The sequence below is a fragment of the Onychomys torridus genome, chromosome 1 (assembly GCF_903995425.1).
Source record: "Onychomys torridus chromosome 1, mOncTor1.1, whole genome shotgun sequence".
Lineage (NCBI taxonomy): Eukaryota > Metazoa > Chordata > Mammalia > Rodentia > Cricetidae > Onychomys > Onychomys torridus.
In genome coordinates, this window is record NC_050443.1 from 124479535 (window position 1) to 124504983 (window position 25449).

Below are 25449 nucleotides of genomic sequence, written 5' to 3' on the forward strand. Positions count from 1 at the left end.
AACCAAAAGTAATGGGAGAAGCCTTATTAGAAAGCTTAGGGGCTGGAGAGATGGCTCAGAGGTTAAGAGCACTGACTGTTCTTCCAGAGGTCCTGAGTTCAATTCCCAGCAACCACAGGGTGGCTCACAACCATCTATAATGACATCTGATGCCCTCTTCTGGCATACAGGCAAACATGCAGACAGAACACTGTATACATAATAAAATAAATATTAAGGAAAAAAAAAGCTTAGAACTTAAAGATATGATGTTTGAAATCAAAACCTTATAAGTGGGGGTCTGGAGAGATATATAAGTGGTTAAGAGCACTTACTGCTCTTGCAGAGGCCCCAGGTTGGACTCCCAGCACCACATGGTGATTCACAACTATCTGTAACTCCAGTTCCAGAGCATCTAAATATTCTCTTCTGACCTCCACAGGCATCAAGCACTCATGAGATATACATACATACATACATGCAGACAAAACACTCACACATAAAATGAATAAATAAAAAATAAATATTTTTATATTATATTTATATTTTAAATGAGAATAAACTAAAAACAAGTTAGGATATGATTTTAGCAATATTATTCACAATAACCCAAAATGGAAACAACTCAAGTATTACCAAATGATGAGTGCTGGCTTAACACAATGTAATATATCATTTCGACTGTAAAAAGAAATAAAATACACTGTGTTCTGGCTAGTCTTAACGTCAGCTTTACACACAAACTTTAGTTATCTGAAAGGAGAGAACCTTAACTGAGAAAATGCCTCCATAAGATCCAGCTGTAAGGCATTTTCTTAATTAGAGATTGATGGGGGAGGACCCAGCTCACTGTAGGTGGTGCCATCTCTGGGCTGGTGGTCCTGGGTACTATAAGAAAGCAGGCTGAGCAAACCACAGGGAACAAACCAATAAGCACTATACCTCCATGGTCTCTGAATCAGCTCCTGCTTCCAGGTTCCTGCCCCGTTTGAGTTCCTGTCCTGACTTCTTTTGAAGATGAACAGTGACATGAAAGTGTAAGCCAAGTTAACCCTTTCCTCCTTAGCTTGCTTTTTGGTCATGTTTCGTTAAAGCGATAGAAATCCTAGCTAAGACACACTGTAACATGGGGAAATCCTGAAAAACCAAGCTTAGGCAAAGCACCAGACATAAAAGGCTATGTATCATACAATTCCATAAAGTTCAAAATAGGCAAACCAATAGAGAAAAAAGAAAAACAGATTAATGTTGCCAAGGCACAGGGATTGAGGGCAAGTAAGAGTGGTTACTGTTGGAGTCAGGGGTTTTTGTTGTTGTTTGTTTGTTTTTTGGTTTTTTGAGACAGGGTTTCTCTGTGTAGCTTTGCGCCTTTCCTGGAACTCACTTGGTAGCCCAGGCTGGCCTCGAACTCACAGAGATCCGCCTGCCTCTGCCTCCCGAGTGCTGGGATTACAGGCGTGCGCCACCAGCGCCCGGCTGTTGTTTGTTTTTTTAAGTGATGTAAATACTGGAATTAGATAATACTTATGATTAGATAATTATTAAGAATATAAGAAAAACAGGTAAATTATAAGCATCAAAATTGTATATTATGACATCAATTAAGAGAAAAAAAGATAAAGGACATTAAGATAGATCCAAGAAAAATACTGATAGAATTATAATAAAACAAAGATATAAGAACTATTTGAGCCAGGCGGTGGTGGCGCACGCCTGTAATCCCAGCACTCGGGAGGCAGAGGCAGGTGGATCTCTGTGAGTTCGAGGCCAGCCTGGTCTCCAAAGCGAGTTCCAGGAAAGGTGCAAAGCTACACAGAGAAACCCTGTCTCAAAAAAAAAAAAAAAAACAAAAAACAAACAAAAACACTATTTGAATGAGCTAGCCAGGTACAAAGAAGTCTAGTTTTCTAATAAACAAAACAGGGCTGGTGTCTGGCTCCATAGGCTAAAGATGCTTGTTTTGCAAGCCTGGCCACGTGAGTTATATCCTGGATTCCATACTGGAAGGAGATACTAGCTCCAGAAAGTTGTCCTCTGACCTCCTCATGCATGCCATATCACATATGCTCCCACACTCCCACACTGTTGTTTTTATTTTACTCTTTGCTCTTTTGGGGGGGCCCACCACCTAGCCCCAAATAAATCATACACGGAGGCTTGTTATTACTTATGAATGCCTGATCTTAGCTTGGCTTAATTTCTAGCCAACTTTCCTTAACTTTGCTTATCCCATCTATCTTTTGCCTCTGGGCTTTTTCTGTTCTCTTACTTCTGTAAATCTTACTCTTACTCCATGGCTTGCTGTGTAGCTGGGTGGCTGGCCCCTGGAGTCCTCCTCCTTCTCTCTCTTATTCTTCCTTTTTTTTTTTCTCCAGATTTCTCCTTCTATTTACTTATCCTTTCTCTTGCCTCGCTATTGGCCATTCAGCTCTTTATCAGACTATCAGGTGTTTTAGACACCATAACACAGCTTCACCGAGATAAACAAAAGTAACACACCTTAAAATAATATTCCCCAACATCACATAATAGACATGGTAGCTAAAATTCCTTTCAAGGGGCAACTATGCAACATCTGTCCTTCTCCTAAGGTCGCAACAACAAACAGCCCTCTCACGCTCACTCTGGAGACGCAGTAAGTTTAGTGAGCTTCCTCACAGAGCATAAGTGAAGGGTGTGAATACTCCCCACCAACAGGCTAAAGCCTTTACCCAGTAGGGATGATGGCTTTCCTGCATCCACATAGATGGATCCCCTTTTTCCTTAGCTTTCCCCAACCTACATACTTTGAGCCCCTCCCTGAGGCTGAGTGCAATTAGAGTTCCTTACAACAGGTGGCTGGAGCAGCTGAATACTCAGGTGAGTTCTCACGACCCTCTCTGCCCCTGGGGGTGGGGGGTGGGGGGTGGGGGGTATAAACAGTCAACAAGCCCAGCTGGGATAATCCTTTTGCAAGGGGCACAGCTGAAATCTCTAAGTAGGGAGTTGGTTGACTTGGAGGATAGTTACGATATACACATACAAAAAATACAATAATAATACAATAAAAATGACTATAAAAGCCAAATAAACCTATCCCAATGAAACTCTAAAAGATAAAGAACCCTAAAAGCTAAGGGAATCAAATAAATGAGTCAAAAGGAACACAAGCTAGGTCCAGGGGGATAAGGGTACTTGCTCAGAGGATAGGGGTACTTGCTGGGCAAGCCAGGTGACCTGAGTTTGAGCCCCAGCACTACTTAAAGGGGAAGGGAGAGAACCAACTTCTCGGCATCTTCAGATCTCTGTATGCCACTGCATGCACTACCTCTGCCGCCTCACCCCACTCTGGCAACTGACACAGTAATATGAGAGGTAGAAGAGGAGACAGAGAGTGAAGTCGGATTTCTCATCAGCAAAACTTAGTGCAAAAAGATAATCTGGTACTTACACCTTCAAAGATAAGAAAACTCCCTTTGATTCTAGACCTTCTTCCCTCCCCACCTCTTTTTTTAAAGTGTTAGGGATGGAATTCAGGATCTCACAGATGCTCTGCAAATGGACACTGGACAACACTCTCAATTTCTTTATATGAACTTTAAACATTTTTATTATGTGCCCATAGGCCAGATTAGGGTGTCAGGTGTCCTGCTCTGTTAGTTTCCAACTTATTCTAATGCAACAGGTTCTTACTCTGAATCTGGAGCTAGCTCAGCAGCCAGCAAGCCCCAGATAGTTATGAAGAATGACTTTTTACATGCGTGCTGGAGATCTGACCTCACGTTCTCATTGAGCCACATCCCCAGCTTCATAGGGACTTTCTCCCCTCTCCCTCCCTCTCTCTTGTTTTGTTTTTTAAAAGGCTGTCCTGGAACTCTCTCTTTAGACCAGGCTGGCCTTGAACTCAGAGATCTGCCTGCCTCCTTCTCCGGAGTGCTGGTATCAAAAGCATGCACCACCACCACCACCTAGCTCCATATGGACTTTTAAAACAGGTAAACTACCATTTAAAAAAAAAAAAATACGGAGCCGGGTGGTGGCGGCACACGCCTTTTCGGGAGGCAGAGCCAGGCGGATCTTTGTGAGTTCGAGGCCAGCCTGATCTACAGAGATCCAGGAAAGGCGCAAAGCTACACAGAGAAACCCTGTCTCGAAAAACCAATAAATAAATAAACAAACAAATAAATAAATAAGGAACTTTGGGCTGGAGATATGGGTCTCAGCCATCAAAGGATAGGCTCACAACCAAAAATACAATAAACAAAACCAAAAACCTCTTCTGGCAACAAGAGCTCAGTAGAACACATGCTTACCACTTATGAGGCCTTTGGTTAAACTCATACGCCATGGAAAGAAAAAGGAAAGGAAGGGAGGGAGAGAGGGAAGGAGAGAGGGAGAGGAGAAGTTGATTGATTTTAAATATTTATCTGGGTCAAAGAGGTGGTCCAGCAGGAAGGCTCTCGTGGCCAAGCCTGGTGACTCAAGTTCAACCCCTGGAGCCCATATGGTAGATGGAGAGAGTACACTCTGGTAACTTGTCTTCTGACCTCCACATGTGCATCACAAACACAATTCAAAAAAATGTTTACTATTAACAAGTCCTGATGCCAGGTACTACTAAACCAACCAGCACAACCATTTTAAAAAGAATTGACATTTTTACAGGTACTACAAAGGGAGAAAATGAGACATTATCAATATTAAACTACCTCTTCCTATAGCCCTCTAATGATTAAAGTTGATGGGAAATTTTTAATTGTGTGACAGTGTAAACACCCACCAAGACCATTTATTGGAACCTCTCCAGCAATGAAGGCACAGAATTTGGAGATTGAACGACATTGAGTCAGAGGAATTTGGAAAATGTCTTGATTTTCCTTGAACCTACCACTTAAAATGTATAAAAGCAAGACTTAACAAGATCAAGATGACTGGTCTGACAAAATAAAAATCAGCATCAATAAAATAATAATAAATAATATAAAAATAATAAATAAAATCAATATCAGAGGGAGGTAATAGGATATAGATTATAACTATACATTGCCTGATATAAAATTGTACAAGCCAGATGTGGTGGCATATACCTGTAATTCAGTGGTTCTCAACCTGTGGGTCACAACAACTTCAGGTTGCATATCAGATATTTATACTAGGAGTCATAACAGTAGCATAATTATATTTATGAAGTAGCAACAAAATAATTTTATGGCTTAGGGTCATCACAGCATGAGGAACAATATTGAAGGGTCACAGCATTAATAAGATTGAGAACCACTGATGTAATCCTAGCACTTAAGAGGGTGAGGTCAGAGGATTTCTTAAGTTTGATCTGGCATATTTGGTGAATACCAGGTCATCCAGGACTATAGAGTGGGACCCTATCTAAGAAAAATAAATATTAAAAATGGTATGGATCTGCCAAAGCCTCTCCTGCTTCATACAGGTCATGACCTACCAAGGGCTCAGCATTGCTACCAATGCTCGACACCAGTCACATGATCCTTGCTGAATCAGTTTCCTTCTTAATTCCGTAAACACAGTCCGGCTGAGCCTTACAACTGAGCACCATTCCCCCATCCCCAGTTTCCTTAGTGGGGCCTGCCCTCTGTCTGTTGTTTTCCAGTCTCTAATATTCATAGGGACCTCAGCTGGAGATAAACGGGGATGAGCCATTGCCAGGGACTGATTTCCCTCATGTTGCCTTAGATTGTGAAACCTTTGTCTCAAGGAGGGGTGGGTAGTTATATTGCTCAGCTTTTCTGCTCTGCAGAACTTGAATTGATCTGATCTGCCCCCATGTCCTACAGCCTCACAAGTCAGGTGAGGAGCTCCTCCACTGCTTGTCTGAAAGTCTTCTCCAGCTTCAACAGCTCTGGGGCTGAGTATCTTCTGATTATCAGTCTGCACCAGCAGCCCATTGTTAAGACTCCATCAGCACGCTAACTCACCGACCTCCTCTTTCTCTGTATTAACTCTGTGTGGAAGGTCAGACCCAGGGGAGTCTGTGGTCACTTCTAACTCTCCCTTCCTCACCACTATCTGGCTCCTTGCCGTGGCGTGGTCTAGGTTCTAGGGTCCTAGGAGGGGCTTTGTGTTACTAGACTAATCTGGGCCTTCTAGCCTTAAAAAAAATGCAGACCATCATGTCCATTTCTTTTAACCAATTTACCCAATAAGTCTAAGTGTGGTGGCTACCAACCTCTATCCCTTTTTGCTGCAGTCCCTCCCTCATCTCTGCAATCTTCCTCCAAACTGCCACCTCCGCCTCAGATAGGTGTCTTCTTACCTCTATCAGTGGCCAAGCTGCCTCTGCTCCCCTCCCCATGTGCTAATCCCAGGGCATGTAATGCTTGCTCTAAACCTTTGGCAGTTCTCAAACCATCTCCATGATCCCAAGGAGGACCCAAATATCATGCAAGCACTCCAACCTATCCCACCTGGAAGAAGACTGCCATCCTGGGAATTCTCTCACCCCAAATCCTATGTTTGGTGGCCTTATCCTTGTTACCAGTCTCACTAATCTCTGCACTGTCCATGACCTTGCCACAAGCTTTATAGGGACAAACCATGTTGAAATTTTCTCTGCAGGTAGGTGCATGCCTTTAATCCCAGCACTTGTAGGTGACGGCAGTTGAATATCTAAATTCCAGGCCAGCCTGGTTTACAGAGTTCCAGAACAGCCATGGCTACACAGAGAAACCCTGTTTCAAAACACCAAAAAATAAAAAAATAAATTTCTGCAACCCCCAATGTACACACACACACACACACACACACACACACACTTCAGCTATTTATCTCATTCTCCATATCAGAGACAACACCACTGTTCTTTCCAAACCCATCCTCAATTTTTTCTTATCCTGCTGACTATGACCCAAGTGTTGCTAAAATTCCTTCCTAGGGGGTATAGACATACATAGCATCTACCCCTTCTCCTAAGGTCCCAACAACAAACAGAAGGATGATTCTACCAAAGTTCATTCTGGGGAACCAATGAGCTTATTGGGTTTCCTTACAGAGCACAGATGGAGTTACTTACAGGCGTTTGGATGACCCTAGAAATTCTGTCTGTCTGTCTGCTTGCCTGTCTTCCTTCCTTCCTTCCTTCATTTATTTATTTATTTTGTCCAAGACCTTAGTGAGTGACCACATCATCGTTGATGAACTTCTTGGGTGGGTGAACTCTGTGAAATACAGTCATGATCACTGATCCCTCTACATTTTAAAGTAGTGAATGAAGACTAGATGCAAAATTTCTGAAAGATAGGTTATCTTGCTGATTTTCCTTTTCAAAGTGTGTCTAGGGTTGTTTTATAGCATAGAATAATAGCCAGTATAAATAATGACATCTGAAAGATCCCTTACAATAGCTTTAGCTTGACTGCTGTAATGCCATTTTGCAAGGCTTAAACATAAAGAACAGGATATCTGCAGTTCAGGGGAAGAAGGCCAAACAGGAGTTCATAACTATAGTCAGCTACCCGGCCTTGGGAGAGAAACTGTTGAGTCAAAGCAGGATATCTATGATGGGCCACCTGGCCTTGGGGAATAGACAGTTGGGCTAGGAAAACACCACTATGCCCTAGACAAGGCCAAGTCAGTCACACACATCCAAATTCCGAGATGTCCCCAAGTTCACCCTGGCCTTATTTGAATCAACCAATGGGAACCCTGTAACTATGCTTCTTGCCTCTGTAACATGCTTCTGCTCCTGGGATCTTATAAAAAAGTCCCCGTTTCCCTAGGAAGGCGCGCAAGTCCTCCGAGAGACTTGTCGCCCCAGGTACCTGTGTATTCAAATAAACCCTCTTGCTGTTTGCATCTGATGGATGGTTTCGGTGTGTTCCTTGGGTCCGGGGTCTCTCCTGAAGGAAGATCCCCCCCCCCCCCGGGAATCTTTCAATCAAACCACAGTCACCTAAAGAGTGTATCTGTGTTGTCTTAATTAGCCTCTTTTTAGAAATGCAGTCATACTGCCACTTTATTTACTGGTGCATTCTTTGCAAGCATTATAATGGTATGCTAAAGTACAGAAGTCAGGCCCAGCAAACCATGAGTTTGTTGAGTCTCTTGAAGGAAAATAAAATAGCAACTGGATTACAATTTTTGCTGCCATCACAGGTTTCATTCACTATGTAGCCCTAGCTAGCCTGAAACTTCCTAAGTAGGTCAGGTTGGCCTTGAACTCATAGAGATCCACCAGCCTCTGCCTTCTAAGTGTTGGGATTAAAGGTGTGCACCACCAGGCCCAGCTTTAAATCCTTTTCTTATAGAAGTAATATAGTTCATTTTAGAAAATTAAGAAAAGGATGCTAGATATGGTGGCTCACACCTATAATCACCACTCAGGAGACTGAGGTAGGATTGTATGTTTAGGGCTAGCCTAGACTACATAGCAAGACCCTGTCTCAACACAAAACTGAAAGAAAAGGTGAAAATAGAGGAAAGGGAAAGCAACAACAAAGCTTCTTTGTACTAGCAAGATGGCCCAGTGGGTACACTTCATCGCCAGTCTCAAATTCAGACCTTCATTCCATCTCCAGGATCTATGGTGAAAAAGATAAAGTCAACTCCTGGAAGTTGTCCAGGATGTGTGCTGTAATATGCATGTGCTCATACTTACAAACATACACAGACATTAACAAAAATAATTTTAAAATGTACACAACAATAAATGTTAGCATCTTATTGTATTTTTTTTCCTCTGAGACAGGGTTTCTCTGTGTAACAGTCCTGGTTGTCCTAGAACTCGCTTTGTAGATCGGCTCGCCTCAGACTCACAGAGATCCACCTGCCCCTGCCTCCCAAGTACTGGGATTAAAGGTGTGAGCCTTTAGTATGTTTTTTAGAATCCCCATTCATATGTATTTTGATACAGTTGTATTCATAACATGTGGTGATATACTGTTCCCCCTAATAAACTTGCCTGAGGATCAGAGGACAGAGCCAGCCACCAGATTAGACACAGAAGTCAGGTAGTGGTAGCACACACCTTTAATCTATCACTTGGGAGGCAGAGATCCATCTGGATCTCTGGAGTTCAAGACCACACTTGAAACAGAGCCAGGCAGTGGTGGCACACACCTTTAATCCAGTACTAGGAAGCACACAGACTTTAATCCCAGGAAGTGATGTCTAGGCAGATAGGTATGTAAGGTGTGAGGAAACAGGAACTCACTCTCTTTAGACTAAGGATTTCATAGAACTAGTGGCTGGCTGCTCTGCTTCTCTAATCTTTCAGCTTTTACCTTGATATCTGGCTCTGGGGTTTTATTAAAAGACCATCCAGATTCGAACAACAATAAACATTTACAATATATCCTATTGGTTTTTTATATAATGTTATATGTATTTTCATATTATGGCATAGTCATCTAGTCATTATTTTTAATGGCTAAACTGTTTATGCAGATGTATCACATGGCCCAGTTCAATAATAGAATATCATGCTCAATATTTAATCCCTAGCACTAAGAAAGAAGATAGTACCATAAATTAGCCATGTTCTGTTAACAGGCATTTAGCTATGTTCATACTCGTCCCACCCACTTCTGTTAGCATGAACAGCAGAACACTTCATACTGTGTCCTTGAGCAAGTTATTTGATCTTTTAAAGACACCTACCTCATAAAGTCGTTTTGGGAATAGGTGAAATACATAACGCATAATGCATTCGGCACAGTGGTTATTCTGAGCATGGTTCTCAATACATGCTAATTAACTTTAACAACTCTGGAATTAATATCTTAATGCATTCAGCTTTTTATTCCACTGAAAGTTTTGGGACTAACTAAAGTAGAATTAAGTTTATCAAACTCCATATATATTTTTATGGTTCTTGAAATTGCTTTTTTTAAAGGTGTGTCATGTAATAGTAGCATTTATAATTTAGATGAAAGTTCCATTATACTTTGTTAGCAACTGGGAGCCAAGCCTGAGGACCTGTGTTCAATCTTGAGCCCTACCTGGTTCAAAAGAGAAAACAAACTCCTGCAAGTTATCTTCTGCAATCCACACATGCACTGAGGCATGAGGTGAACAAACATACTTGCAAAAATAAATTAAACCATAGGAAGAAATATTAAGGAGGGTGCGGAGAGATAGCTCAGCAATTAAGAGCACTGGCTGCTCTTCCAGAGGCCCTAAGTTCAATTCCCAGCAACCATATCGAGGCTCATAACTGTCTGTAACTCCCAATGAATCTAATACCATCTTCTAGCCTCCCTGGATACTAAGCACACACATGGTACACAGACATGTATGCAGGCAAAATACCCATACACATAAAAAATTTAGATTAAAAAAGAAATATTGTCAGGAAGTGGTGGTGCACACTGTAGATGTAATTCTAAATGGTTTTATTAAATAAGAAACACAGAGCCAAATGCAGAGTTAAAAGCCCAAGAGGTCAGAGCAGTAGCTAAAAGCTGAGACTAAAACCCTTTCTTACCATCTGCTGCTGCTGCCATCCTTCCCCTGAGAAAAAGACCTTCTTCCTGTGTGTCTTTTTATTGACTTTCTGTTCTGCCTTCTCATTGGCTGTAAACCCAACCACATGACCTCGTCACTGCCTGTCTATACCAACTTCCAGGTCTCTATGGTTCGTATTGAGATTAAAGGTGTGTGTCTCCAAGATGGCTATGTCCTTGAACACACAGACTCTGCCTGCCATGTGATCAGATTAAAGGCATGGGCCGTCACCACCCGGCTTCTGCTATGGCTTGCTATTGGCTCTGACCCCCAGGCAACTTTATTAACATACAAATAAAATCACCATATTTCCTCCTATTTTCATAAAAAAAGGAAAAAAATTATAATATAAGAAAAACTATATACAAAAAGTACAATAACTATATACAATATATACAAGCAATAAATACCTAAACAATGTCTAGTCCATTTGCATTTGACATATCCAGAGAAAATAATTCCATTATCTATCCTATTTGGTAAGTCCAAAATGTACCTGATTCACTGTCTATCCTAACTTATATTACCAACAGAACTTTCTTATATCTTTCAAATTTATACACTTACTCTTTAGTGAGTTTCTTTTCTGAAATTCTTTATTATTATTATTATTATTTGTGTTTTAATTTTACACATCAGCCATGGGTTCCCCTGTCCTCCCCCGTCCCGCCCCCACCCCCACCTTCCCCCCATCCCCTCCCCTACATTCCCATCTCCTCCAGGGCCAAGACTCCCCTGGGGATTCATTTAAACCTGGTGGATTCAGTACAGGCAGGTCCAGTCCCCTCCTTCTAGGCTGAGCATGTGTCCCTGTGTAAGCCCTAGGTTCCAAACAGCCAGCTCATGCACTAAGGACAGGTCCTGGTCCCACAGCCTAGGTGCCTCCCAGGCAGATCAAGCTATTCAATTGTCTCACTTATCCAGAGGGCCTGATCCAGCTGGGGGCTCCACAGCTGTTGGTTCATAATTCATGTGCTTCCATTTGATTGACTATTTGTCCCTGTGCTTTTTGCAATCTTGGTCTCAACAATTCACGCTCTTGCAGTCCCTCCTCTTTCTCACCAGTTGGACACCTGGAGCTCCACCTGGGGCCTGGCTGAGGATCTCTGCATCCACTTCCATAAGTTATTGGATGAGAGTTCCAGCACGACTGTTAGGGTGTTTAGTCATCTGATCACCAGACTAGGTCAGATCAGGCTTTCTCTCGACCATTGCCAGCAGTCTACAGAGGATGTATCATTGTGGATTTCTGGGGACCTCTCCAGCACTCTGCCTATTCCTGTTCTCATGTGGTCTTCATTTATCATGGTCTGTTATTCCTTGTTCTCCCTTTCTGTTCTTGATCCAGCTGGGATCTCCTGCTCCCCTAAGCTTTCTTTCTCTCAAATCTTGCCCTTCATTACTTCCACTGTTGTTCAGGTTGTTCATGTAGATCTCATCCATTTCTCTGTCACTGGGTGATCCCTGGGTCTTTTCTAGGGTCCCGTTTTCTAGGTAGCCTCCCTGGAGTTGTGTAGGAGTCTAGTCATCTTTGTTTTACATCTAGTATCCTCCTATGAGTGAGTACATACCATGTTTGTCCTTCTGAGTCTGAGTTGCCTCACTCAGGATGATTTTTTCTAGATCCATCCATTTGCCTGCAAACATCATGATGTCATTGTTTTTCTCTGCTGAGTAGTACTCCATTGTGTATATGTACCATATTTTCTCTATCCATTCTTCAGTTGAAGGGCATCTAGGTTGTTTCCAGGTTCTGGCTATTACAAACAATGCTGATATGAACATAGCTGAGCAAATGCCCTTGTGGTATGATTGAGCATTTCTTGGGTATATGCCCAAGAGTGCTACAGCTGGGTCTCAGGGGAGATGGATTCCCAATTTTTTAAGGAAGCGCCATATTGTTTTCCAAAGTGGCTGTGCAAGCTTGCATTCCCACCAACAGTGGAGGAGAGTTCCCTTTGCTCCACATCCTCTCCAGCATAAACTGTCTTCTGTGTTTTTGATCTTAGCCATTCTGACAGGTGTAAGGTGGTATCTCAGATTCGTTTTGATTTGCATTTCCCGGATAACTAGGGATGTTGAGCAATTCCTTAAATGTCTTTCAGCCATTTGAACTTCCTCTGTTGAGAATTCTATGTTTAGTTCTATAGCCCATTTCTTAATTGGACTGTTGGGCATTTTGATGTCTAATTTCTTGACTTCTTTATATATTCTGGCTATCAGCCCTCTGTCAGATGTGGGGTTGGTGAAGACCTTTTCCCATTCTGTAGTTTGTCACTCTGTCTTGTTGACCATGTCCTTTGCTCTACAAAAGCTTCTCAGTTTCAACAGGTCCCATTGATTGATTTAGTGAGTTTCTTTTCTGAAATTCTTAACAAGGAAAACTGTAACTATCTAAACTTTTACTAACTATAGCTATCTAATCTTCAACTATAACTATAACTAATTTTCAACTCCCTCTGAGACTCAAGAAGAAATAATATTACCTAACAAAATAAAAACAGGAAGTGCACACAAGTGGCTTCCAAAAAAAATGTGAGTTGACAGAAACAGCCAGCTGCCTGGACAGTCACTTGAGGTTTCTCTGCAGTGCTGGGGCATCATCTTCAGCCTATAGGCTTAGCGTATCTGACAGACTCATTTGTGAAGTAGGATGTACACAGGTGAACAGTTCGACCTCACATTTGGTGAGAGCAGTCCATGTACCAGAAACACCTGAATTCCACTAGTGTCATGTCATGATTCAGGATTTTAAATTCTGGAAATTGTTGATTTTTTTAAATTCAGCTGTCCATTCTTCTTGGCTGTGTGTGTGTGGGGCTTCATCTCGGCATCCCGTTCTTCTCTGCATCCCTTTCTTCTCAGCTTGTGGGTGGCTTCAACTCTTTTATTAAATGCCAGTCTACTATTGAGAGGTTAGACTCCATCAGCTTAGTTACTCTTTCAAGAATAACTGTTTCATCTGCTGTTCCACTGCACATCAGAAGTCATTGGTCCACTGCCAGTTCAGCTGCCTTCAAAGAAAGAGGCTCTGTACCTTTTCCAGATTGCAAAGGCCACTTCAGGGATGGTGCCATACTGTCCTGGACTCAGAAGATGCCTTTCATTAAAGCCACAACCACACTTGTCTTGGCAAGAATCTGTAGCCCTTTGTTTTGTGTCCTGTCTATTCATTTTGTCCTATTTGTCAGCAGTAAGTTCAAGGATACTTTGTAGTCCAGTGACTAACTTTTGCCACAATGAAAGTTAACTCCATATGCAGTTTCTTCTATGCCCATATTTTCTCTGAAGTAGATTGGTACTGCCAGGAGCTGACATGTCTCATAGTCATAAAACAGGGAAAAAATTTCTAAGTTATTAAAACATTTTAAATGCCATATTCTGTAGATCTCTGAAGGATTTGAAGATGACCTGTCTATCTAAAATATAACTGCTCGATCTTGAAAACACACCTAATATGACTACAAGTTCGATTGTAATGTCTAACTACTAACTTTCATTTCTTTATATCCTAATAGTTGGTAATAATAACATTCAAGGATCAGCAAATTGCATTACATTGTTAAATGAATGGTATAAGTACAATATCTTGAACAAGGTTAGAAATATACAGCTACAGCACACCTTTAATCCAAGCATGGCAGAGGCAGCCAGATCTCCATGAGTCCAAGGCCAGCCTGGTCTACAGAGCAAGTTACAGGGCAGCCAAAGCTACACAGAGAAACCCTGTCTCAAGAGACAAACCAACAGAAACCCATTTATTTTAGTTTGTTTGGTCAACCTTTATAAAATCTTTTCCAGCGTAAGGCAAATTTGGCAGGCAGAAACTCTTTAGAATGTATCAAAAACTTGGTCTCATCTGGTTTAATAGATAACTAGCCATTTATGAAACCACAAAATTCTTCTCTTTAAACTTAGGATAACAAGCTGATGTAAGTCTGGATTTCCTCATCTCTGAAACAGATAACACATCTGACCTACCTCTCAAAAAATGAATGATGTCATGTCTTGTTTAAAGAATACGAGAGCTGGGCATGGTGGCTCATGCCTTTAACCCCAGCACTAGGGAGGCAGAAAAGAAAACAGAGTTCTGTACATTTGAGGCCAGCCTGGTCTACATAGTACATAGTATGTTCCATGTCAGGCAAGGCTACACAGTGAGATCCTAAAAAAAAAAAAAAAAAAAAAAAAAAAAAAAAAAAAGGAACAGGAGAAAGTTAATCATCATTTCCATAACAGACCTGGTTAAAATCTGATTGAATTGAATTATGCATCTTTCCATGAGAAAAATGAGACATCCACAAAACTGCAAAAATTTAAAATTCTATCAAAGACTCTAAGTTATGAGCTTCTATTACAGAGAAGAGAGACTAAGGCTGTAAGACAGTGCCTGGGGACAGGTGTTAGGTAATTTCTCAGCCTTAGAGTTGTTGACCCTCTAAGGTATTAAATTGTAATAGAATTTTAGTCTCTGGATGTAAGAATTCCAGATTTGAAAATTCAAAGGTTGGCCATTATAAGATGCTCTCTCAATGTTGAACATGCTTAGCTCTACCAATCATTTCTCGTTGACTTTCCAAATAAGCTAATGAAGAGGGCAAAATGAAACATTTAGTGGGGAGAAAGAAATCTGGGACTGTAATAGCTCATTGGAAGAGCTCTTCATTGGCATTCATGAGAGGCCCTGGACCCAAGCATCACAAAACAGAAGAAAGGCTCCACTTATGGCGCGGCAAAGCAGTCTTTACTTACAAAGGCTACCATTCTTGTTTGTTTCTTTAATTTAAAAGATAAACTTTTCTGACTCAGAAAGAAGTAACTATTTTTAAAATGCCTAGGCAAACTGGATAGAGTTAAATTATGTCAATAAAAACTGGAGGACTGGTGGTGAAGCCCAGGAGTGTTGCTCTTAACTTGGTGTGTTCAAGGTCTTGCCACCTATCCCCAGAACTGCAATAAGTAATTTAAATGAGACTAATTATAAACATGGGACCAGGAGGCTTTTTTTTTTTTTTTTTTTTTGAGCTGAGGACCAAACCCAGGGCCTTGCACTTGCACGGCAAGTGCTCTACCACTGAGCTAAATCCCAACCAGGTATTTTCTTTCTTTTTTTTTTTTTTTTTTTTTGGTTTTTCGAGACAGGGTTTCTCTGTGTAGCTTTGCGCTTTCCCTGGATCTCGCTTGGTAGACCAGGCTGGCCTTGAACTCACAAAGATCTGCCTGCCTCTGCCTCCCGAGTGCTGGGATTAAAGGCGTGTGCCATCACCACCCGGCATTTTTTTTTTTTAAAGATTTATTTATTATGTTTATAGTGTTCTGTCTGCACGTATCCCTGCAGGCCAGAAGAGGGTGCCAGATCTCATTACAGATGGTTGTGAGTCACTATGTGGTTGGTGGGAATTGAACTCAGGACCTCTGGAAGAACAGAGAGTGCTCTTAACCTCTGAGCCATCTCTCCAGCCCCCCGGTATTTTCAAAATATAGGTAAGAATGCCTTTGCTATCTGTCACCCTGTTAACTAGCAGGATTCACATGGCTGGTCTGGCTATGGCTGGTCTGGCTGGCTAGGCAGCTGTCCATCACCCAGCTGAGTGTCCCTAATATAACAGACTGCTCTTCCCTGCTAGAACCTCAAACAAGCCCTTACAAAGAGGCAAATGGATAAGCAATAGACTATGAAGAGACAGCAGTAAGGTGAGTTCAGACCTACGGATGGGGCTTTTCTCCTCTTACCCACTTCACCACCCCTTTTTCTCTTCCCAAGTAGACATGATAGGAAGCAGTTCTTTCTAGAGCCAAGCAATTTCAACAAACTGGAAAAAAATCATGCTTTACTAAATAGACATATATTATAGAAGCAATTCAGCAGATAATGTATATATAAAGTAAATGATAAGTAGAATTACACACAAGTGAATAAGTATAAATGTTGAACAGAATTTACACATTTAAATGTAGGTATGAAAAACTCTAAATACCTAATTATCTATCTTAGTGACTGTCTTAGTTAGGGTTCCTATTGCTACGATGAAAAGCAAACTGAGCAGGAAAGGGTTTATTTGGCTTAGATAACCCGAGTCACCATCTATTGAAGAAAGCCAAGGCAGCTTAACCAAATTGTTTACCTGGGAACAGGAGGAGGGTTGCTGCTTACTGGCTTGCTCCTTCTGGCATGCTCAGTCTGCTTTCTTATAGAACCCAGGACAGGACCACCAACCCAGGGATGGCCCTACCCACAATGGGCTTGGCTCTCCCAGTCAGTCAGTAATTAAGAAAATGCCCTACGCCTGTAATCCCAGCACTCGGGAGGCAGAGGCAGGAGGATCTTTGTGAGTTTGAGGCCAGCCTGGTGTACAAATTGAGTTCCAGGACAGCCAGGGTTGTTACACAGAGAAACCCTGTCTTGAAAACACAAAACAAAACAAAACAAACAAATAAACAACAACAACAACAAAAAGAATCTTGAAAAACCAAATAAATAAAAAGGAATGGCTACATCAAATAGCAATTTAGGAACATATGTTACACACATTTCAGAGTAACTGCCAAACAGAATAGTTTATTTGACAAGCTATTCCATTGGTGTTTAGCAGGCATGACAGTGATGGAGAAAGAAAAAGAATGTTTTCAGTACAAAAACAATAAAGTTTAAAAGAGGAAAAGCAAAAACTGGTGAGTCAGCTCAGTGGGTAGGTGTCTGCTGCTAAGTCTGAAGCCCTGAGATTAATTCCTGGGGCCTACATGCTGGAAGGAGAGAAATCCTGTAAACTATCTTCTAACTTCCACATGTATGCCAGGGCATGTGCATCTCTTCCCCATCCTACACACACACACACACACACACACACACACTCTCTCTCTCTCTCTCTCTCTCTCTCTCTCTCTCTCTCTCTCTCTCTTAAAAAAAGCAGGAAAGCTGTCTGAAATTAACCTAACTAGAGGAAGAAAGGCATACTTGTGATGGAACTTTGAGGACTATCTTCTGGGTTACCACAAGAGATCTGTGAATGAAGCTCCCCAAGAATCCTGTCACACCATATTCTATTTTGGGGGCTGTCTCTCCTTTCTATCACTTCATGGCAAGGCAGATATTCAGTAAAAGTTTATGGAATAAAAGCATGAATCATTAGAAACTGGAGAAGGATAAAAGGAAACAAGCCTAAAGAGGCAGGACACTTGGGAGTTGCCTTGGTCCACTGTTTATTACCTCAGTGTAAAGTATGAGCCTGGCTTGTAGAAAGTGATCTGGAATGCCTGGAGAGAAGGCAAGGGGGTGAAGACACAGAAGCTGGGCTATTCCAGCAGTTCAGCTCCCTTAAAGAAGAGAGGAACCTTATTCAGGCACTGACAGAAATCAAGGAAGGGATGCAGAGGACAGTGTGGTCACACTGAATTCAGAGGTATACCACCAATTCTGAAAGACAGACAGCCCTTTAGCATTTGGACACAAATGATTAACAAATCAGCTGCCAGAAACTCCCTGATGAAGCTAATTAAACAGTGTAAAGACAGTGGACTAATTTAAAGCAGTTTGCTAACAGTGTTACAGGAATGTTAAATAAATAATAATAGTAATAAAGGCATAATTAATGACGCATAAGCCAAGGAGCTAAGGGATTTGAGTCTTAGTCTTGGCCAATTTCCCTTGTGAGCTTCACTGAGCAATTTATGCTACTAATTAGTATGAATAAACAGCATTATGGAGTGGAGGTTAGCATTATAAGCCCTAACAACTGAAGAATTAAACTGAAGTTGGCTACCAAATATGACTGACAATGAACAAATGATTCAATTTTTGCAGAATACTTGATCTATAATATTTCATATTTTGTACAAAGAGCCACTCACTCTTTATCATAGTAATATAAAAATATATTAAACAAAATTGTTTGAGCTTTAAAAATTGATAGTTAAATCTAAGCCACTATGACACTATCTAAATTTTGTATTAGTTTAAAAAATGTGATTGTTCAATAAATGATACCTGATGCCTCCTCCTTACTAGTTACAATGGCAATAAACAGACTCCTTTGTTTTGCGGGTTTCTCATTTTTCAAAGCACTTTCACAAACATTAGTTGGAGCAGCCTTACCTAAAGTCTGTCCACTCCTAGCACAAGCACATTAAGCATGAGCTGATGTCACAGAAAACCCTGTTATTACCTTGCCACTGCTCCTGACATAGTAGTCCCTGTCTGTACGGACTTTCTACTTCTTTCAAAGGACTTTCGCACATATCAGCTAGAGCAGCGGCATTAGCAATGAGCTTTCCATTCTTTGTATCATCCCATGGAAACAATCCACAAAAGAAGAGCAGCTAACAATAAGAGAGACGATTTTGAGGCAACTGATCCATGATTCTTTTTTAGGAAGGGAGAGGGTTGGGTTTTTGAGACAGGGTTTCATGTAGTCCAGGTTAGTCTCAAATTCACTAGGTATCCAAGGATGTCTTTAAACTTCTGATTCTGCTGTCTCCACTTCTCAAGTGCTGTGATCACAGGCATTTACCACCATGTCCAGTCATAACCCATGACTCTTGAACTTGGATTCAGATCTCCCAAAAATTTGGAATCGAAGTAACTCTTTAGGAAAGTAAGTTGATGCCTCCTTTCTTCCAGGATAGCATAGGAGGCAGTAGGGCAGAGTGATTAAAATATAAGTATGAACTGAGATGGGAATACAGCTCAGTTGTAGTGTACTTGCTTAGCACCTCATAAACTGGGCATGGTTTCTCAAAAACAACAATGAAGAAATATAAGTATATGGGCTGGGCATAATGGCACATGCCTTTAATCCCAGAATTCGGGAGGCAGAGGCAGCTGGATCTCTGTGAGTTGGATGACAGCCTGGTCTACAGAGCAAGTTCCTAGGACAGTCAAGGCTGCATAATAGAGAGACTATCTCAAGAAACCAAAAACAAACAAAACTCTTCTGTAATGAGCACAGGCCTAAAATGTAATAAATTTTCACTAGAATAATCTCTGTGATTATCACTAAGGGAAGAACATTCTACTCAAACTTTCACAGAATATCTGTTCAGGAGCTAAAAGAAAAAGTCCTTTAAGGCCAGCTTCTACCTGAGATTGTGTCTCCATAAAAATGTTATATCACATTAACATAACAAGAATGGTTTTATCCTCATTGTCTTTTTAAAAATTAGAACTTGGGTTGTATAAACAGAAGGTTTCCTTCCAGGGAAAACACTCCAGTTCTAAGAGCAGTTTATACCCAAGTTTAGCTACTATGCAACCTTGAGTGATAGGCAGTCACGCTGCTCTCTGGGAAAAGTGGGATCTGCTGCTTCTCCAAGCATGGCCTGCCTCCATGGGTGTGGTTAGTTGTCCCCAAAGCCTATTCACTACAGGTACTAGGAAACGCAAATCTCAATAATGTTGGTGTGAAGGAGAAGAAAGGCAAAATTAGATGCTTGGTAACAAACTAGTAAATAACTACCAGAAACTGCAAAAAGATCTAGATATTTTCTTCATAAAGTTGCAGATCAGTTCCTATGAAAACTTTAAATAAAAACTCATTTTCATTTAATTTGTAATTTAAATAAACATTGATGATTAATGTCATTCTAACCCCCTGTTCAAACTATCAAAATATAACTAGCAGAATAAGGTGTCTAGTTATAAGTACCTGTAGCATGCACATAATCAGAGTATTAAAAGTAAAATTCTTAATTTTTAATTTTTAAATTTTTAAAAAAATTTTAATTTTAATAAGTGTTTTGTTTGTATGTGCATCACAAGCATGCCTGTGATTATCAGGTGCTCACAGAGGATAGCAGAGGGAGTTGGGTCCCTAGAACAGAAGTAATAGATAGTTGTGATCGAGTTCCAGGTCAGCTACACAAAGAAACCCTATCTTGAAAAACAAACAAAAACAAAATAAATTTTGTTCCTAAACCATACCAATATTGACATATATTTTCGACAGATAATATAAAGAATAATATTACTACATTACTACCAGAAAAAAACATTTGTGGTACATTTCTTTCTTTTCTTTTTTTTTTTTTTTTTGGTTTTTCGAGACAGGGTTTCTCTGTGTAGCTTTGCGCCTTTCCTGGAACTCACTTGGTAGACCAGGCTGGCCTCAAACTCACAGAGATCCTCCTGGCTCTTCCTCCCGAGTGCTGGGATTAAAGGCGTGTGCCACCACCACCCGGCCCATTTATGGTACATTTCTTATTTGAATTTTACATGAACAAATCCTCTTTTATATCTGGAAAACTTCTGCCTGAGTTGTACAGAGAATAGTCAGAAAAGCTACAATTTCCTGGATATCATGTCCATTTCTGCCGCTATTCAGTTTTATTGCTCCAGTGGGATGGTCAGATAAAAGGTAGGATAAAGTATTACATGAGACATACATATACTGAAAAATGAGTGTCTGGGGCTGGAGAGACGGCTCAGGGGTTAAGAACATGTACTGTTCTTCCAGAGAACCTGAGTTCCGTTCTTGGCACCCCTGTTGGGCAGCTTACCACCACCAGCATCAGGAGATCTGACTTCCACTCCGAACCCTGCAGGCACCCACATACTTGTGGTATACACATAATTGAAAAATAAAATGTATTTTAAAAAAAATCCTAATGTTTATCTGAAAGTCAAATTTAAGTGGGTAGCCTATATTTTTATTTACTAAACCAAGGAATTTTATCTTTCAGAATAAATATATTTCAGAAAACACCAACACCAAATTCATTAACAGAAAGAGATTTAGTCTCTTGGAAGTTAGGTAACTGTTTACCTTGTAGAAACTTCTTGAAGACCAAGCCACCATGAACACTTCCTGTAGAAGCAACTGTAAGAAAAAAATACAAAAAAAAAAAAAAAAAAAAGTAAAACAAGTAAGTAGATTTGACTTTAAAATATCAATGGGTCTCTGAAAATACGGCTTTTAGACATGGAATATTAAAAGGACCTTATTAATGAGTTCACTATAAACAGAGGGCAGAATAAGTACTCTAAGGTACAATGAACACGTGGGGGTTGGTGATAACCAATGGCAATTCTTCTCACCTACATTTAGCACCTATAACCAATACCAGGACTGTTCCTTTTAGATGCTGTTATACTTGAAAGAAAAGGATTATGGAAAACTCTAAACTGCAACTATTGATCAGCGTACACAATGCCATAACTAACATTTGAGTGTAAGACACAATTAAAACATTGGCCCTTTTTCAACCAATTTGACTCTGAAATAGAAGATATTTTGCCAGTCAATTGGGTTAAGAATTATTTGTATGGGGCTGGAGAGATGGCTGAGAGGCTGAGAGCAATGACTGCTCTTCCAGAGGTCCTGAGTTCAATTCCCAGCACCCACACGGTGGCTCATAATCATCTGTAAGGAGATCTGGCACCCTCTTCTGTGTACATAATAAATAAATAAATCTTTTTTAAAAAAATTATTTGTACCTAGATACCTAGATTTCAAAGAGCCAGGTTTTTTGGTCCTCTTTTTAAACTGAATTTAATTAGAACTTTACCTCCTCTTTTCAGCATCCTAGAGGCTGGCCTCCCTAACCCTGATGCAGGGAGAAGCTGGTCTCTGAATATGCTGAAGTATGAGCCTCTGTGACAAAAACCAAAATTGTCTTTTAACAAGTGGGTGTAGTGAATCTAAACACAGACCATTGAGACGACTACCACTCCTCTCTCCCTTGTGTAAGACATGCTAGCTGTTAGGCCTTCACCCTTTAAGGTGCAAGATTTGACCACTCTAAGAGCAAAGACATATGATTTTGATATTGAACAAAATTGAGGTTTCTTCAACAAAGAGTTGGAAGAAAAACTGGAGGAATTTACCACAAAAATATGAAAATAGGGGAGAAAATTTTAGAAAAAAAAAAGTTCCACAAATCCACTATCTAAATAGAAATTGCTGTAGAAGAACCACAAACAAAACTTCCTACACCCAGGGGCTGGAGAGATGGCTCAGTGGTTAAGAGCACTGACTGCTCTCTAAGAGGACCTGGGTTCAAATTCCCAGTACCCATGGGGCTGGAGAGATGGCTCAGAGGTTAAGAGCACCGACTGCTCTTGCAGAGGTACTGAGTTCAATTCCCAGCAACCGCATGGTGGTTCACAACCATCTATAATAAGATCTAGTGTCCTCTTCTGGCATACAGGCATACATGGAGGCAGAACACTGTATACATAATAAATATTTTTAAAAAATACCTTAAAAAAAAAATTCCCAGCACCCACATGGCAGCTCCAGTCTGTAACTCCAGTCCCAGGGGACCCAACATCCTCACATAGACATACATGCAGGCAAAACACTAATGCACATAAAGTAAGAAAAAATAAATTAAAAAAAAAAAATTCCCAGGCCGGGCGATTGTGGCACATGCCTTTAATCCCAGCACTCGGGAGGCAGAGCCAGGCGGATCTCTGTGAGTTCGAGGCCAGCCTGATCTACAGAGTGAGTTCCAGGAAAGGCACAAAGCTACACAGAGAAACCCTGTCTCGAAAAACAAAAAAAAAATATAAAAAATTAAAACAAATTCCCACACCCAAAGTACACAAGGAGAACGCTGAGCACCAGGCACATTGCAGGAAAACTGACCCCCGCAGGCCACAGGACTGTGGATTTTCAGAAGCGTGAAGGTCAGCAAGTGTTGCAAGTGCAGAGCAACTGTGACAATAAGACTAAGTCCAGGCCAGAAGAATGGGAACAGAGGCAATTCATGTAATTTCCAAGCCTAGTCTTAGAAATCTTATAAGCTTTGTTCTCCTTCTCCATCCTTAGCTGAATGAATAGATATTAGATGGCCTAGGGGAGCATGAAGCCACAAGACTGAAATATCTTGGATTCTACTTTAAAACAGATACATTCCTGTACATATACATCACCTGGTGGTAAAATAAAGGAAAAACAAACATCCATATGCTAAATAACTGAAATTTCAAATTTTATTATATCTAATAATGCAAAGATAAAGTATTACATAAGCTTGCAGGGAGAAAAAGAAAAATAGGTCATATACAGAATAATCATAAAGACCAGAATTTTCAATAGCAACAGTAGAGTTACTAAACAAACACTGCAACATCATCAAAATTCTGAAGAGAAATTAATTCTGACTTAGAATCCTATTTTCTGACAAACTATCAATCAGGTATGGAGTGAAGACATTTTCAGAAATACAAGGTCTCGAGAGATTTACCTCCCCAGCCGCCTTTGTCAGGAAGCCACCACAGCCTAAGAGCCATCAAAACAGTATGGGCTGGAGAGATGGCTCAGAGGTTAAAAGCACTGGCTGCTCTTCCAAAGGTCCTGAGTTCAATTCCCAGCAACCACATGGTGGCTCACAACCATCTGTAACGAGATCTGGCGCCCTCTTCTGGCCTGAATGCTGTATACATAATAAATAAAGCTTTAAAAAAAAAAACCAAAAAACCAAAAAACCAGTGAGTACGCCAAGAACTAGAAAGACTGGAATTCAGAAAACAAAATCCAACACAAAAGGGAGACAAGCAAGAGCCACCTACAGAAACCTCCAAAATAAATAGCTCTGTACAGCAGAAAGAGAAGGCATCAAAACTAGAGCGGGCTGGAGGCCATCGTGGAGGCTCAGGTCTGCAACCACGCAGAAGAAAGTCCAGGCCTGGGCTGCAGCGCGAGACCTTCTCAGAAAATCAAGACTCACATTGTGGGTCCCCAGCAGCACATAAGCCAGTGTGCCAGCATACACCTGCAATTCTAGCACTCTGGAAGGAGAGGAAGGAGAAGCCCAAGTTTAGGGTCACCCTTGGCTACATGTTGAGTCATAGGCCAACCCGGGCCACATGAGATTCCATTGAAAGTAATAACAATGCCTTAAAAAACATTTAAGGGTCTAGAGAAATGGCACAGCAACTAACAGAGCTTAAGCAGAGGTCAGTTCCCAAATGGACAGCTCACAACTTCTACAATCCCAGCTCACAGGGAGCCACACCTCCAGCCTCCTTGGGCACTGGCAGTCACAGGCACATACCTACACACAGAAACACACAATTAAAAATAAACCTTTTCACTGGGCGGGGGTGGCGCATGCCTGTAATCCCAGCACTTGGGAGGCAGAGGCAGGCGGATCTCTGTGAGTTCGAGGCCAGCCTGGTCTACAGAGCTAGTCCAGGACAGGCTCCAAAGCTACAGAGAAACCCTGTCTCGAAAAACCTAAATAAACAAATAAATAAATAAATAAATAAATGTTTTCTAATGGAAAAGATATTACAAATATGTTTAGAAACCGCTAATATTAAAACAATAAATATAGTTAAAAGTATTAGCCTTTAGGAGGGAGAAAGTCAGAGGGCTGGGCTATCTCATAGCTCTCTTGGTGTGTGTGTGTGTGTGTGTGTGTGTGTGTGTGTGTGTGTGTACACATACCATCTGGGTGTATATGCAAGAAATTGTGTGCATGCATTCCTGTGAAGGCGAGAAGTTGATCTTGTGTTTCTTCCTTAATTATTTCTTTACATTATTTTTCCCCTTCTTTTCATGTGTATATGGTATTTGAGTATGTGTATGTGCATGCATTTGAAGGACCAAGACTGATAGGAATCTTCAATTGCTCTTCCATATTCTATGAGGTACTGTCTTTAGAACCCTGAGCTCACATACATGGCTAGTCTCACTAGAAAAGACTGTGACAAATTGGAAACTTTACATAAACCATGACATGCATCAGGACAAAACAACAGAGAACTGATGACTGTCTTCCTCTACTTACTAGATATTGCACAGTGCAGAGAATTCGGCAAGTGCTTTGAGCTCAATGCTTCTATGGAAATCATCAGCTGCCCTTCTAGCCAGGAGCCCTCTGCCAGTCCCGTTTCAGACTTCCAGTGAATTATTAAGTATCTCAAAATCTGAAAAGAAAGAACACGATTCAAATAAATTCAAATAAAACACCATCTTTAAAATCATGGTCCTAACGAATCTGTAGGACACAGTTAAAACTCTAATACAAAATACTGTATTCCTGCTTATGAAATGTCAGTTTACATCTGTTCCG

General features: G+C 40.9%; 1 protein-coding gene across 1 annotated transcript in view; it reads right to left on the minus strand.

The window, feature by feature from the left end:
- C1H11orf80 (chromosome 1 C11orf80 homolog) overlaps positions 1–25449 on the minus strand; it is an 88501-nt gene that overhangs the window by 60428 nt on the left and 2624 nt on the right. The window contains 2 exon segments of the mRNA XM_036204200.1: positions 21192–21245; positions 25165–25303. Of these exon segments, the coding sequence (XP_036060093.1) occupies positions 21192–21245; positions 25165–25303 (193 nt within the window).